Source organism: Scylla paramamosain, chromosome 44 (genome assembly GCF_035594125.1).
Source record: "Scylla paramamosain isolate STU-SP2022 chromosome 44, ASM3559412v1, whole genome shotgun sequence".
Lineage (NCBI taxonomy): Eukaryota > Metazoa > Arthropoda > Malacostraca > Decapoda > Portunidae > Scylla > Scylla paramamosain.
In genome coordinates, this window is record NC_087194.1 from 11,829,482 (window position 1) to 11,843,472 (window position 13,991).

A 13,991-nucleotide genomic window follows, 5' to 3' on the forward strand; every position below is an offset into this window, starting at 1 on the left:
ACATTTTTTCATACGTTATAATAGGTGGATGAGCCTCAGAGCAGTCCAAAGTGTCGTTGTCCAAGGTGTCTTCGTCTAGACAAGTTTCAGAATTTATATCATCCACTAACGCCTGGGTCGGAGTAGGTAGATGATCCTCAGGGCAGTCATGTACGAGTACAGCGATGTCTTGTACAGAAGAGCAAGTTGTGCAGCTCCAATTCACGTCAAGACCCTCCCTTACAGCTCTTCTATAGTCCTCCCTTGAAATCCCAGCCTTACAGGTTCTGTGTTGCCACGATTTACATCCATCACACAACAATGCCTCCTGTAAAAAATCATATTCCGAGGTTCATGTCGATATTTTAGTGTACACTAGATATAATCAGTATTTCAGAAAACTGTTCAACATAGTTACAATAAATTCAATTAACGATTAAATCCTGTAGTCTCACCTGTCGAGGACGCGCTACGTCTTTGCACACCAAACACTTGTCCATGATCGGACTGCCTTCTGCCGTGACTACCTTCTGCCGTGTACAAGTGATATCTGGCCTGGACATCGTGTGAGTGAACGAAGAATCACACATGTGTGAAGCACTCTTCTCTGTGCGATAGTTTATGATGGTTTGAATCTGACAAGTGTGTGAAGCACTCTTCTCTGTCCGAGTTCAAGTTGGTTAGGCCGTGATCCCTTTAGGCCGAGAGTCTGTGCTGCCGTTCTTGACAATGGTCACACTGCAAAGCATGCTGGTTGAATCGTACACGTCGAGAGCAAACAACACGAGGAAATGTGGTAGGCATCCTGAGCGATGAGGTGTGAGGGAATAACGAATACGCAGAATTTGATTTCAACACATCAACTAAGTAAGCAAGACAGTGTTTTGAGACTTTCGAAATTATAGGTTTCGAATTTAGTAATATTTTGAATTAACTAATTGAGACTGTTTCAAAATTAGTATGTAGGTTTCGTAATTGTAATTGCACTTGTACGGACACGGCAAGGTTTGCTGTGCGACACAGGTGTGAGAGGTGGCAGAACAGGAAATGTGATAATGGTGTATCTTGAGCTGATTAATGGGAGCTGTGAAACCCGGTATTTTCAATGACTGGGTTTCGTGCACTTCCTGCAGTACCTCATAAAACGATTAATATGTGTGTATGTACGCTACGGAACATAGTTTCCACTGCATATAGGTCTCTTCCACTGTATATAGGTCTCTTCCATTTATTACCTTTATTTTATGGAGGTATCGATCTCTCGATACATTATCAAGAGTATCAATAAAACTCATTAGCATGCAATCACGTCACACTTCTCGCCTCCACAGTAGTCCTCCAGCATCGACTGCACTATAAAAACTATAAAAAGGATCTCAGTATTACGGCCTAAACGACCCACGGCCTACAGAGTCGCGGCCTAAACGACTCTCGGCGTAAAGGGATCACGGCCTAAACGACTCTAGGCCTAGAGTGCTCACGGCCGAAACGACCTGCTCCCCTCTGTGTGATAGTTTATGATGGTTTGAATCTAACAAATGTAGTGATAATACACGTTCATACGTGAAGCCACGTGCAGCTTGTCGAGATTTTTTTTCCCACGCTCAAATGAAGCGGTTACTGATTCGTGATTAAAGAGATAATTAGCTTATGTATTGCTTACATGTAGTTTACAGTGGAATTTTAATAATAATAATTTAATAATTACGGCTGCGCCAGTATTATGACAATTTGTTTTTTCATCCCGAGTCGTAGGGTAATGAAGGCAAATGTAGGGTAATTTCAGTAAGTGTGTAGGGCGGAGACGTCTGTAGAGGTTGGCAACACTGCCCACAGTTTATGATGGTCCGAGTCGGCAAACATGGTGGTCCGACTTGGTATTTCAGAAAATGAGAATGGTCCGAGTTGGTCCACAAGATGGTCCGAGTTGCCTTTTCATAATGGGCCGAGATGGAAAAGGGCCGAGTTGGCCCTACCCCGAGCTGTAGAGAGAAACTGCGTTGGTTACATTTTTACTGCTGTTAGAGGTGGTGGTGGTGATGGTGGTTATGGTGGTGGTGGTTGTGGTGGACAGTGAAATCCATTACGAGAGACTGATAATAATCTGGTTATAGTTATACTCGAGCAGCGGGTATTACCACCTGTGTTTATAGTGATATTCAGTGATACTCATAATATAATGTGATGCACTACGAAAGTCTGTGGCTGTAGTAAGGAGCCCACTGAGGGAATCCGTAAGTAAAGACCGAAACAATGTAAATAAATAGATACCTTATTCTTTTAATTTTGTACTGACCTATGTGTTAGGTTCATTTTAGCAAAGGAAACACTGATGATTACCATGAAGCAAACCTGAAATAAGATATACCATACAGTTCATATTGTATAGAGGCATCCATTAACACAGCTTGAACACTGCCATAACTTCTTTATTACAAGCGTTTGGACCTGTCAAAATCATTACAATAAATACATCTCAGTTTTTTTTTCTCATAAGTACCCAAGCATCATTAATAAGTAGATCAATATGAAAATTGAGAATGGATGTATGTAGAATTCACCATATGCTAAGTACAATTAAAATCAATCATATAACCAATCAACCACATTGATCTTCACTTATAATAATCATTAGAATTATAACTCACAACGGTAGCTCCAGCCGCATATGGATTGCCTCCATGAACTTTCCGAACCAGTAATTGGATTCATAAACTGTAATACATGAAATATTCCCTGAGTAACTATCAATCTTAATAGCCGACCGCACAATCACATTAACACTGTCATCATAAAAGATCATCACTAATACAAACATTTTATCGATGAACATCACAAATGTTTGAAGTGAACACCAGCTGATAAACCCCCACACAGTACTATTATAACCAAACATAGCCATACATACCAGCATAATACAATAATCCCAAGTCTTGAATAAATGTTACATCCAGTGATCCATCACAACACACTTCAGGTAGGGGCGGACAGCAACTAACCCTGGCTGACCGTTCGTCGCCACCTCATCACCCTGCTGCCACCTCACCTCACCTCCCCACTGCCATGTCACAAAGACGTGCGGCTTGCGCACCTTGTACAGAGCTTAATCCTCGTCTACATAAATACACTGATACACGAACTAATTTAGAAATAAACAAATAAATAAAATTTATATTCAAATCATCATCAGACTGATGATACACATATATCAAGCTAACAAACACGTGCAATACACACAAACGGGTAGTTAGTTCTCTCTCTCTCTCTCTCTCTCTCTCTCTCTCTCTCTCTCTCTCTCTCTCTCTCTCTCTCTCTCTCTCTCTCTCTCTCTCTCTCTCTCTATCTATCTATCTATCTATCTATCTATCTTTTCATCTATCTCTATATTTCTGTCTATCTCTATCTACCTAGCTATCTATCTACCTATCTATCCATCTATCTATCAATTAACCTCACACAAGTGCATCATTATTAGTTTCCAGTTCGCCAGCACAGTACGTGTCTCTACATTCCCAGCATGTTGTGAAAGGCAACTAAAGGGGAAGGGGCGAGGTGGTAGCAACGCCTTTTCTCTGTGCTTATTCCCGTAGTGAGAAAAGTAGAGACAGACGAGGGGTGATTTTACAGAGTCCTCGCTGAACCCTGATGGATGAGCCTGGTCTTGTCAATACCTACTTTCTTTGATAGGAATGACTGGGTTAGGTTAGATTAGTGTTGTTGTTGTTGTTGTTGTTGTTGTTGTTGTTGTTGTTGTTAATGGTGGGGTTGTGGTGGTTTTAGTGAGCTGGTTGTTGCAGTTGTGGTGGTGGTAATGGTGGTGAGTAGTAGTAGTAGTAGTAGTAGTAGTAGTAGTAGTAGTAGTAGTAGTAGTAGTAGTAGTAATAGTAGTAGTAGCAGTAGTAGTAGTAATAGTAGTAGCAGTAGTAGTAGTAGTAGCAGTAGTAGTAGTAGTAGTAGTAATAGTAGTAGTAGTAGTAGTAGTAGTAGTAGTAGTAGTAGTAGTAGTCGCACCACCATCACCACCACCACCACCAGCACCGCCACCACCAGTAACAGCAGAATTAGCAGTAAAAGTCAGATCATATCATGTTAACTTATACCAATATCAAGTTGAGTCCCACGAGACCAGGATAGGAGAACAATATATGGTAAAGCGCAGTAAAAGAAAGACAATATTGTAAGGCACAGAACAGGGAGGGCAGTGTACCGTGAGGCGCATTACTAAGGCCAGTATATTGTGAGGCACATTACTAAGAGGAGCTGTGTATTATAAGGCACAGTACAAGAAAGGCAGTATATTGTAAGGCACAGTACAGGGAGGGCAGTGAGAGGCGAGGCGTAGTACTCACTGACGAGCGGTGTCTTCTCAGTGGGCGGCAGGGACTCTGATGGTCATGAGGAAGACAGTCATGGAGAGCAGCGCCGAGATGCCCTGAGTCACCTTCTCCCCGGATTCGCTCGGCACGTGGAACACCAAAAGGGCTGCAGAGAACAGAGGGAAGGTACATGTAGGTCAACAGTGAAGTTGATGGAGATGTTTAAGTGGCATAAGGGAGATGGCAACCAGAGGAAAGGTGTACATAGGTTAAAAGTGGTGATGATGGAGGTATTCAAGTGCCATAAGGGATATAACAAGGTGACAAACAAAATATTCAGGGTTAGTAATCAGGAGAGGTAGGTTTTCTACAGGGACTGCCACTTGTAGGCCTCATCACTTCATGCACCAACCCATATTTTGTCGTGTTATGTTCCTGTGGTTCTGATGGAGGTGTGCAAGTGGCATAAGGGAGACAACACGGTGATGTAGACAAGATTCTATATGGTCAATAATCAGGATGGGGCTAGAAGATGCTATAATTTTCTCAAGGAGTGACGAGGCTGGACCAAATCTTGAAGGAATACATCAGCAGGAGACATTTCCTCGTCTGTTTGAGAACTATTCCTAACTACCTAACTAAGAAATCAACAAATTCTAACAATCTAATTGAGAAATGAACTAACTCTAACAAGCTAAGAAATCAATTAATTCCAACGAGGTAACTAAGAAATAAACAAATTCTAACAAGCTGACTAACAAATCAATGAATTCCAACAAGATAAACTAATTCTAACAAGCTAATTAAGAACTCCAGCTTATCCTAACAAACTACCTAAGAAATAAAATAATTCTAAAAAAAAAACTAACCTAGAAAATTAATCTGTTTCCACGCCAGACAAGTTCCTCCCCCGCTGTTAGAGGAAGGGGAGGTGGTAAGCCATCCACCACGCCCCTCTGGGTCAGGGCGTCTCGGCAATACTGGCGGGGTGCAAGGTCACAACTCCTTGGCTTACGTCCAAATTGTCTTCACCAAGCCGGAGATTCGAACCCCGGACCCTAGTATTGTGTGTCGGGCGCGCTAACCACTGCACCACCAATCCTCTTAGGCCTCTAAATCTTTGACTGCTAATAACAAAGTAACGTTGGTGGGCAATTCTACTAAGCGAAAATTAAACCGAGTACAGTATAATGTTTTACTATTTGTGTTGCAGATAACGAGTGTCACAAACATACTGCTCCGGCTAAGTAATCAGAACAGGGCGAGAAATAATGGATTTAAGCTTGATAAAGTTTGGTTTTTGAAAAAGATACGCAGAAATTCATTTTCAAGGACAGTAATCAGTAACGGATGAATGGAATATAACAAGAGTGACAAACAAAATCCTTAGGGTTAATAATAAGGACAAGAAAAGAAATAGTGGGTTCAAGCTTCATGCAGGTACATTTGAAAGAGATAAGAAGGCACTGGATCTCAACAACAATGGTGGATGACTGTAATGGACTCAGTAATCAGGTTGTTAAGGTTGAAAGAAAACCACACAAATTTATGGATAAGGGTGACAGGTGGATGCAGGTAAGAATGTTTTATACAGAGACTGCCACATATAAAACTGGTGACCTCTTGCAGCTTCTCTTATTTCCTTATGTTGGTAAGTGGTCTTTCCTTGAGTGTTGGCTTTGCACGTTATACACAGGCACGCTTAAGTAAACACTAAAACTCCATCGCCTCTGTTGAATCTTTTTTTTTTTTTTCTTTAGTTAATGCAAAGTTGTACACGAGTATTTTACTGAACTTTAAAGAAACCACAGCAATCCTACTTCATGAACATAATAACATAGGGATTAATAATAAAAACAGGTAGACAAAAAAAATAAAGAAATGAAAGAAACGTAAAATAAGACAAAAATAAATACAAGAAAACAATCAGTAATACAAAAGAATAACAAAAAATCAACACAATAAAAGGAAAATAGAACACAGAAGACAATTAAGAAAAAAAATTTGCACAAACTACAAACAAATATATAAACCACACGGAAAAAAAAAAAGCAATACAAGGGGATACGCAAGGAACGCAGAGGAAGAGTACAAGGGAAAGACAGCCAGCGAGGAACACTTTGTCCTTAAAGAGGCAATTTGTGGACACCGCAGGAACCACACGATCTCATCTACACGTCATGGAAGCCAGGCAGCAGGAGGAGGAGGAGGAGGAGGAGGAGGAGGAGGAGGGTTGCGTAGGATGATGGGAAACCCCAGAGGTGAATGAGAAAGAGGAGGGGGAGAAGGAGGAGGAGGAGAAGGAGGAGGAGGAGGAGGAGGAGGAGAAAGAGGAGAACACAACAAGTAAAAAACAGAAGGACTAAAAAGTTAACACTTCTAAAATCTCTCTCTCTCTCTCTCTCTCTCTCTCTCTCTCTCTCTCTCTCTCTCTCTCTCTCTCTCTCTCTCTCTCTCTCTCTCTCTCTCTCTCTCTCTCTCTCTCTCTCTCTCTCTCTCTATATATATATATATATATATATATATATATATATATATATATATATATATATATATCTGGAAATAAGCCAGAGCATGAAGTGTGTGTATGTGTGTGTGTGTGTGTGTGTGTGTGTGTGTGTGTGTGTGTGTGTGTGTGTGTGTGTGTGAGTGTGTGTGCGTGTGTGGTGAGAGAAGCTGTTTACATGTGTCAGCTTTATGATTATGCATTAAAGTTCTCTCTCTCTCTCTCTCTCTCTCTCTCTCTCTCTCTCTCTCTCTCTCTCTCTCTCTCTCTCTCTCTCTCTCTCTATCTCTATCTATCTATCTATCTATCTATCTATCTATCTCTCTCTCTCTATCTCTCTCTGGAAATAAGCCAGAGCATGAAGTGTGTGTGTGTGTGTGTGTGTGTGTGTGTGTGTGTGTGTGTGTGTGTGTGTGTGTGTGTGTGTGTGTGTGTGTGAGTGTGTGTGTGCGTGTGTGGTGAGAGAAGCTGTTTACATGTCAACTTTATGATTATGCATTAAAGTTCTCTCTCTCTCTCTCTCTCTCTCTCTCTCTCTCTCTCTCTCTCTCTCTCTCTCTCTCTCTCTCTCTCTCTCTCTCACCAGTTTCTTCTTCTCTTCCCTTCCATCTCTCCCCTCCTCCTTTTTTCCTTCCTTCCTTCCTTCCTTTCTTCCTTCCTTCCTTCTTTCCCTATTTGTCTCATTCCTTTCCTTCATCCCATTCCTTGCTTCCCCATTTTCTTCCCTCCTCCAACTTCTCTCCCTTCCTTCCTTCCTTCCTTCCCTCCTCCCCCACACCACTTCCCTTATTCCTTCCTACCTTCCTTCACTCCATTCCTCTCTCTTTTTCTTTCTTTCCTTATTGAATTATGTAGATGAAGGAGGGAGTAAGAGAGGGAGAGAGGGAGGAAAGGAGGGAGAAAAGAAGGGATAAATATATGGTTAGGGCAAAGAAAAGACGGAGGAAAAGAGAGAAAGAAACACAAACAGAAAGGAACAAAGAGAAAGAAAAGTTGGAAAGAAAGAGACAGAAAGAAAAGAAAAGAATGGTATGGAAGGAGAGAGAGAGAGAGAGAGAGAGAGAGAGAGAGAGAGAGAGAGAGAGAGAGAGAGAGAGAGAGAGAGAGATACCAAACCCTTACACCCACCCAGCCACCCATCCACACACACACACACACACACACACACACACACACACACACAACAAGATATATAAACAGAAGAAGCTATACAATGAATCAAGTAATAAAACAGGTAAGGGAGGCGCACCTGAGTTTGGCTGGAGTAATTAATTAGGCCGCAGGTAAAAATGAAGAAGCGAGCAATAGGAAGAGACAAATAAGTAATACATAGAGTCTACCTGTGGAAGTTAATACAAAGAGATAGTGATGAGAGTGTGGAGGAGATGAAAATGATAAGCATGCAGTTAAAAATTAGAGGTTATATTGTGCATGGGAAATATATTAGCAAGTAAACAGAAAGTAAGTTATAGGTAGAAGATTTGTAATGCAGAGAGAGAGAGAGAGAGAGAGAGAGAGAGAGAGAGAGAGAGAGAGAGAGAGAGAGAGAGAGAGAGGTAGTACTGAATGGAGAATTGATAGACTGCTAGTAGAAATGACTGTTCTTTCCCTACCTTCTTTCTCTTCTTATTTTCTCTTTCTGTGACTTTTTTTTCTATCTCTCCTCTTCTTTCTCTCTTTCCCTCTATATCCTCTTCTTTTTCTTTTTCTGTGACCTATTTTTTTTTTTTTTTGTATTTTTCCTGTTCTTTCCGTCTCTTCTATTCCTTTACCGTGACTTTTTTCAGCCTCTCCTCTTCTTTCCCTCTCTTTTCTCTTTCCTCATTTTTTTTCTGTAGCTCTCCTCTTCTTTCCGTCTTTCTCTCGGCTTCTTATTCCATGATTCTGGACTTTTCTCTCCCCCCTCCTCCTCAATGTCTAACTTCATTTTCCTCATCATCATATTTTCTGGAGTAGTATCTTGCGCGCCTCCTTCTGCTCCTTAGCCTCAGAATAAGTAAAGTTCTGACGAAGTACCACCTGCTGCCGTCAAAAAAAGTATTTCTGTTGTCTAAACTTTGCTTGGTTTCATTTTCTCTCCCCCTGAGCTACTAACCCACTGAATGGCTCCAATTTGACCTCTTGACTGTTAATGACACACGTTTCACTTCACTTGGGTTACCTTAGATAAATAACACACAGAGCCGAAATAGAACAGCAGGCCCCGGGAGGTTCCAAGCACCTCATTGTTTACGTCTTTTGAAATTATTCTCTCAGATTGCTACACATTTCCATTCGTTCGTGGCGGTGACAAGTAGATCAAAGGGTCTAGTGTAAGCGCAGTGTGTGATTTCAAAGCGCGAAGTGACATCAACAGGAGTGATCGAGTCTCACATGTTTTAGTGGCCCAGTCAGAATCGTAAAGGGCAGTGTGTGTTTCTGAACATGTGGTGCTGAGATCAATTTTAGGGGGTACTGAAAAATGCTGCGTATATTGTAAGGCGGTACAATGTAAACGCTCCTTGCAAGGCACACCAAACTATCGGGAGTGTACTTTTATATTTGATGAAGTTAGCCTCATTTTCAACTGTTAATACAACTGTAGTTAATACAACCAGATATTAGAATTAACGGGCGCGGGAGTGTCCAGACTAGACGCAAGGGGTGCTGAGGTCGCAAAAAAAGGTTAGAAATGTTAGTCTATGGAGAGATGAAGTAGTAAGTGTCACATTGTCATTGGCAGTAAAGTGTTAACAAAGGTACAAGAAAAGAAAATCTGAACTTCGTTACACTACAAATGAGGATAAAGAATACTTGTAGCCATCCTGTCCTCGCCTGATGTATGACACAAGCACAGGGAACGAGGGACAGAAACACCTAAACAGAGAAGAGCAATAAAAATGTTAAAAGAAGAGGAAAGAAAAAGAAAAAAAGAAGGAAAAAATGAGGATAAAAGAAGAAAAAAAAACCAGTTGTTGGTACATAGACAACAAAAGAAAGCTTATACAAAGGAGTATTATTAATTATTTTACTGGAGAAAGAAAAAGAAAGGAAAAAGAAGCTTAAAAAGGAAAAAACAAAGTAGATGCATAAATAAAGAAAGGAAGTTATTACACAAAAGGGAATTACAAATTATGTTGTTAGACAAGGAGAAAATAAACAAAAATAAATAAAAATGTAGAAAAATGAGTTAGCATGAGAGAGAGAGAGAAAAAAAAAAGGTTGATGCATAGACATAAGAAAGGAAAATTATTACATAAAGGAGGATGATTGACTTTTGTTCCTGTCTACACTACAGAGTCAGGAATGATTGTTTTGTCCCCACCGAGAAGTTAATGTACACAGGAAGGACTGGTAAATATTAAAGGCAAACAGATAAACATGATGACTAGATAATAATGATGCAAAACAAAGAGATTACTTTTCAACAACAATCTGAGGAATTAATGTCCACAGGCAGAGCAGGTAAATGTCAAACGTAAACAGATAAACACCAAAACAAAATAATAACACAAAAATAAGATGATTACTATTTCAGCAAAATTACAAAATGAGAACAATTTATGATCACTTTCTCGTCTAAACAATTAGTACACACAGGTACGGCACGATACATCAAAGGTAAATATTTACACACAACAACTAAATAATAATAATAATGGTAATAATAATAATAATAATAATAATAATAATAATAATAATAATAATAATAATAATAATAATAATAATGATAATAATAATAATAATAATAATAATAATAACAATAATAATAATGATAATAATAATAATAACAACTACAACAACAAAAACAACAACAACAACAACAACAACAACAACAACAACAACAACAACAACAACAACAACAACAAGGTGATTTCTTTCCTAGCAACACTACCAAGAGCGAGAGAGACAAGAAGAATCAGTCTCACCTGTGCAATTAACATGCAAAGGTAAATGAGAGATAAACACTAAGGGTAGATACAACACCTGAACTAAATAATATTACAAGAACAAGGTACTTAATATTTTCCATCGCCACTAAAGGAGAACCAAGACTAATAACTTTCTCACCTAAGGAGTGAACACACACAGGTAAGGCAGGTGAGATGAAAGGTAAACACACAAATAACTCAGTAACAATCACACAGAAGGAACATTACTTATTGAAATACAAAACCCAGACAGTAAAGAGTAATTTCCTTGTTCTCACCTGTGCTATCAATAAACACAGGTAGAAGAGAAGAGGACAGGTTCAATGAAAGGTAAATACATAAAGAAAGAAGAAAAAATGTTATAGTAAAGAGGATTATTGTCTTTTGGAAATACACAACAAGGAGAGCAAGGAATAATAATCACTTTCTCACCTCAAATATTAATAGCCACAGGTAAGACAGGTGGAATTAAAGGTAATTATATAAACAGAAAAGCAGGAAATATTACAAGAATAGAGGATTATTATTTCCTAACAATTCAATAAAAAGTAATGGATAATAACTCTCCTCTCACCTTAGCTATTAATAAACACAGATGAAGGACAAGATGACTGGTGGAACTAAAGCTAGAGTTACCTAAAAAAAAAAAAAAGGACAAAAATGTTATGCGAAAGAGGATTGCTGTCTTTTTAATCTACATGGAAAAAGAGAACAAGGAATAATCACCTTGTCACTTGAAATATTAATAGCCACAGGTAAGACTGGTAGGATTAAAGGTAAATAAATAAAAAAAAAGACCAAAAGTATCATACGAAAAGAGTATTATTATTTTAACTACTCATAAAAAAATAAGGAAAAAATAACTTTGTTCTCACTAACAATACTCACAGGTAGGACAGGTAAAGTAACTCCCAAAACTATCTTTAAAAAAAATAAAAGGTAAATACATAAAAGACCAAAAGTATTATACGAAAAGAGGATTATCATTTTAGCTACTCAATAAAAGCAAGGGAAAAATAACTTTGTTCTCACTAACAACACTCACAGGCAGGACACGTACAGTGGCTCCCAAAACTATCTTTAAGAAAAATAAAAGGTTAACATTCTGACACAATGGACGATATTATTTGACACGTTTGGTGATTACGGTGGCAACAGTTGGCAGCCCTGCACACTAGGGATGGTTGCCGTACATAATAACCAGGGCAATAGATCGACCAGGTAGCAGGTGTCATACTGTTCATTATGCCACAGTTCGCACCACACTTTACACATACTTGTGGGAGTTGCTGTACTCTCAAAGATTAATACATAAATAAAACACAAAAAATATCATTACGAAAACAGAATCAATATATATATATATATATATATATATATTATATATATATATATATATATATATATATATATATATATATATATATATATATATATATATATATATATATATATATATATATATATATATATATATTTAACTGCACAGTGAAAATAAAGTAAGAAATGATAAGTTTGTAAAATTAAAATAAAAAATGTGGGGTATTAAGCACCACAGATGTTAAGAGTAAATGGACAGACAAAAGAGCAAGATTATAATACAAAAAGATGATATTTATTTTTAAAACTACACAATTAAAAGTTCAGAGAAAAAGATTTCTTCTCACCTTAGCTATTAATTATTTACCTATTTATATTAGCTATTTATTTAATTTATTTATATTAGCTATTAATTTATATAATATTATTATATTTCATAGAGGGACTGCCACGTGTAAGCCTGGTCGCTTCTTGCAGCTTCCCTTATTTCTTATGTTCCTATGTTCTTATGTTCTTATGTTCCTTTTTTTTTATTTTATTGTTTTAGTTTCTTCTTTACTTTCAATTTCTTCTTTCTTGCTTTTGGTCGCTGATGACTTTTTTTGTTCATTTTCTGCTTTTATTTCTTCTTCTTTCTTGCTTTTGGTCGCTGATGACTTTTTTTGTTCATTTTCTGCTTTTATTTCTTTATTCTTGTTTTTGGTCGCTGATGACTTTTTTTTCATTTTTTGCTTTTATTTCTTCTTTATTCTTGTTTTTGGTCGCTGATGACTTTTTTTTTTCATTTTCTGCTTTTATTTCTTCTTTATTCTTGTTTTTGGTCGCTGATGACTTTTTTTTCATTTTCTGCTTTTATTTCTTCTTCATTCTTGTTTTTGGTCGCTGATGACTTTTTTTTCATTTTCTGCTTTTATTTCTTCTTTATTCTTGTTTTTGGTCGCTGATGACTTTTTTTTTCATTTTCGCTTTTTCTTTTCCTCCTCCTCCTTTTTTTGGATTTTATTGTTTTAATTTCTTTACTCTTAATTTCTTCATTATTAACTTTGGTCACTGATTAACTTTTTTTTTTTTTGTTAATTTTCTGATTTTATTTCTTCTTCAATTTCTTCTTTCTTGCTTTTGGTCGCTGATGACTTTTTTTGTTCATTTTCTGATTTTATTTCTTCTTCAATTTCTTCATCCCTGATTTTGGTCGCTGATGACTTTTTTTGTTAATTTTCTGATTTTGTTTCTTCTTCAATTTCTTCATCCTTGATTTTGGTCGCTGATGACTTTTTTTGTTCATTTTCTGATTTTATTTCTTCTTCAATTTCTTCTTTCTTGATTTTGGTCGCTGATGACTTTTTTTGTTCATTTTCTGATTTTATTTCTTCAGTTTCTTCATTCTTATTTTTGGTCGCTGATGACTTTTTTTGTTCATTTTCTGATTTTATTTCTTCAGTTTCTTCATTCTTATTTTTGGTCGCTGATGACTTTTTTTGTTCGTTTTCTTTTATTTTCTCTTCCACACACACACACACACACACTTTCTCCTTTCGTCCATGTTAGAATCCACATATGCACGCGCGCACGTACTCACGCACACACAAACGCACGTAAGACAATTAATCATGACTTTGAATATTATATAAGTTATGCCAATACATACACGCATTCATATATATGACTTCTACATGGCTATACATATAGGTACATATTCACACATATTTCATCATAACTTGGAACATTGTCAATATTATGATTGCCTTCTACATGGCTGTCATATAGGTACATATTCACACACATTTTATCATAACTTGGAATATTGTCATGGGTACATATTCATGCATATTTCATCATGACTTGGAATATTGTCATGGGTACATATTCATGCATATTTCATCATGACTTGGAATATTGTCATGGGTACATTTTCATGCATATTTCATCATAACTTGGAATATTGTCAATGTTATGATG

At 37.5% G+C, this 13,991-nt stretch overlaps 1 protein-coding gene across 11 annotated transcripts in view; it reads right to left on the reverse strand.

Annotated features, from left to right (window-relative positions):
* LOC135094162 (uncharacterized) overlaps positions 1 to 13,991 on the reverse strand; it is a 120,898-nt gene that overhangs the window by 22,374 nt on the left and 84,533 nt on the right. For 7 of the 11 annotated variants that reach the window (XR_010263638.1, XR_010263636.1, XR_010263634.1 and 4 more), the window contains one exon: positions 4,329 to 4,461. The exons of 1 other annotated variant lie outside the window; for it this stretch is intronic. Coding sequence is in view for 2 of the 10 variants with exons in the window: in XM_063994006.1 (XP_063850076.1) it covers positions 4,329 to 4,461 (133 nt within the window). In the remaining 8 variants the exon portion in view is untranslated. Of the gene's footprint in view, positions 1 to 2,627; positions 2,695 to 2,887; positions 2,907 to 4,328; positions 4,462 to 13,991 lie in introns of those variants that run through there. 3 more of the 11 variants (XR_010263640.1, XR_010263642.1, XR_010263641.1) reach the window with 3 other exon arrangements.